The sequence below is a fragment of the Ceratina calcarata genome, unplaced genomic scaffold (genome assembly GCF_001652005.2).
Source record: "Ceratina calcarata isolate Rehan_Ccalc_2016 unplaced genomic scaffold, ASM165200v1 scaffold473.2, whole genome shotgun sequence".
In the NCBI taxonomy this organism is placed as follows: domain Eukaryota; kingdom Metazoa; phylum Arthropoda; class Insecta; order Hymenoptera; family Apidae; genus Ceratina; species Ceratina calcarata.
This window is the reverse complement of record NW_017171460.1, coordinates 1-2,257: the sequence shown is the minus strand read 5'-3', so window position 1 is coordinate 2,257 and position 2,257 is coordinate 1. Positions and strand designations below refer to the sequence as shown.

Below are 2,257 nucleotides of genomic sequence, written 5' to 3'. Positions count from 1 at the left end.
AATTAAATAATTTTAATTCTTCATTAGTCAAAACCGAATAAAATGCCAATTGGCGTCCGATTAAAATAAAAGTGTAATCATTTCCCTGCAATCCTGATTTCAGGCGAACGACATCATATATCAATGCCTCTTACTCACAAAATCATATCTCGATGAACCTATACAATATAATCAGATTCTGAAAAAACGATCTTGTGAACGGAGGAGTCAATATCATTTTAAACAAAATTCCTAAGATCGAGATCAAAAAGTAATTGACCTGACATTGAGTGATTAGTAAGAATATAAAACTTACGTAAATATAATAGCCCCCTACAAGCCACAGTCCAAACACTAATTGGAATAAGCATACAATGAACCACAAGATAAGCCAAGGAAGCAACCATCCTCTTATTCCTTCCTTTATACCATATACCATCAGTCCTCCTGATGCACTCAGGAGGATGAGACAAAATATGAGGAAGCCTCCAACAACTTGCATAGCTAAAAAACAACAATGTAATGATATGGATTACTATTGGAAAATTTATGTAACTTACATCCTCTAACATCAGCCTCGAATAGTGGATTATACAACTGAGTTGAATCGCCTCCATTTAATTGGTAACAGATTAATGTGATAAATACTATACTAATGGCCTAAAACAAGAAAAATTGAATTAACATTCCTAAAAACTAATGAATATTGTGAAAAAGTAATTATATTCGACTCAGAGTGCATACAATTGTGTAGAAGGCAATGGCTTTGCATCCTGTTTTGATATTGTTGGTCCAAATGAATGGTGACCAACAAGTCTCCAACATGACCATGTTTCTATTAAAATAAAAATTCACCTGTGATTACAATTGTCACATACATTAGACACTACGGTGCAATAAACGCAGATGATCCAACTAATGATCCACCCACTAGCTATTAATGCACTAGCTGGCGGCGCTGGCGCTAGCTAGCTTGGGCGGCTTGGGCGTCGACACAACATGCGTACCAATACAAGAACTTTAAAAAGATTCGAACGAATCAGCTCATGGATAAGCTAAAAGATGCGCGATGCGCTATTCTTGATTTAAAATTTGATTAAAACTCGCAATTCAAGTGGGAAATGTTTGTCACTTTATTCAATATTTTGTATAACAGAAATGAGTATGTCAAATATTCATACATATTATTTATTAGAATCAATTAACAACTATAATTATACATTTCACTATACATCTATTTAATTAATTCAAATGTATAATGTTCTCCTTTTCCTGGAACCTGTTTTTCCATCTGAAAAGAAATCATGATAAGATCAATATTAACCAATTAACAGAAGAAACTATAAATGTAAGATTATCTTACAAAAGGTTGACTCGTGTCTCCTAACACACGACCAATTACAATTATTGACAAAAATATAGCCCAAAATATAAGTGTAGCTTTCTGATCACTAATATGTTTCCGAACACCATAATCGTATTTGTCTCCGAGCATTTGGTCATTAAACTTATGGATCTATAACGAAAATAGTACAAACAAGTGCAGCAAGTCATTAGCTGAGATCTACTATTATTAATTTATAATTAAGTATTTAATAATATTAATAAGTTACAGGTTCCCCATAATTTCTTCTCATAGCAGGCATATCCCAAGGATAAAATGGGTCACGAGCATCATAACTTATCCATGGCAGATCTGGATAATCACCAGAATGTCTATGATCATTTGGAAAAGGTTTATAGTCATCTATATGCAAATTATATTTTTCTGCAGCCTTTTTCCTTTCTTCTTCAGTTTTTGGATATGGACCTGGCGTATGTTTTAACTGAGCAGGAACTAAAAAAAATAAATATAATATTGTTGAAAATCCAGATTAATGAATCAATCAGAACTTAATTGTAATGGATTATTAACTTCTTAAACTCCAAGACATGGAAGAGATAAGATGTTGTCAGTTTTAAGTTCTTGAAAAATCGTACAAAAATATATCTAAATGAAGGAGAGATTTCTATTTTATTGAGGGTAAAGAAAAGCCAAACAGCTAGGAAACCACATAAGTGTCAGGTGCTTTTGAGTTCTATAGTATAATCCTATTATTTGTGAAAAAATTGTAAACAGTAATATAAAGCAGTCTTGATTTGTATGTTTGAAAGAAAAATGGAACACTTTAAGGGACTATGTTGAGATACAGCAATACAATACATAACACTTTTAGTAAAACATAAATAGGGTTATCAATTTCAAGGGTTAACATATAAACAGCCTTTTCAGGTAATT

At 32.3% G+C, this 2,257-nt stretch overlaps 2 protein-coding genes across 2 annotated transcripts in view; both read right to left on the bottom strand.

Moving 5' to 3' along the window:
- Positions 1–953, bottom strand: part of pasi1 (septate junction component pasiflora 1) — a 16,101-nt gene extending 15,148 nt beyond the window's left edge. The window contains exons 1-3 of the mRNA XM_018028799.2: positions 724–953; positions 540–639; positions 296–483 (exon numbers count right to left, since the gene is read on the bottom strand). Coding sequence (XP_017884288.1) covers positions 296–483; positions 540–639; positions 724–810 — 375 coding nt within the window. The 5' untranslated portion in view covers positions 811–953. The remainder of the gene's footprint in view (positions 1–295; positions 484–539; positions 640–723) is intronic.
- A 205-nt stretch (positions 954–1,158) lies between these two features.
- Positions 1,159–1,853, bottom strand: LOC108627513 (NADH dehydrogenase [ubiquinone] 1 beta subcomplex subunit 8, mitochondrial-like; the record flags this gene model as incomplete). Its single annotated transcript, XM_018028797.2, has 3 exons — positions 1,159–1,270; positions 1,343–1,495; positions 1,593–1,853. Coding segments are annotated over 3 exons (471 nt in total), but the record flags the coding sequence as incomplete, so codon positions are not given.
- Between the last annotated feature and the right edge of the window lie 404 nt (positions 1,854–2,257).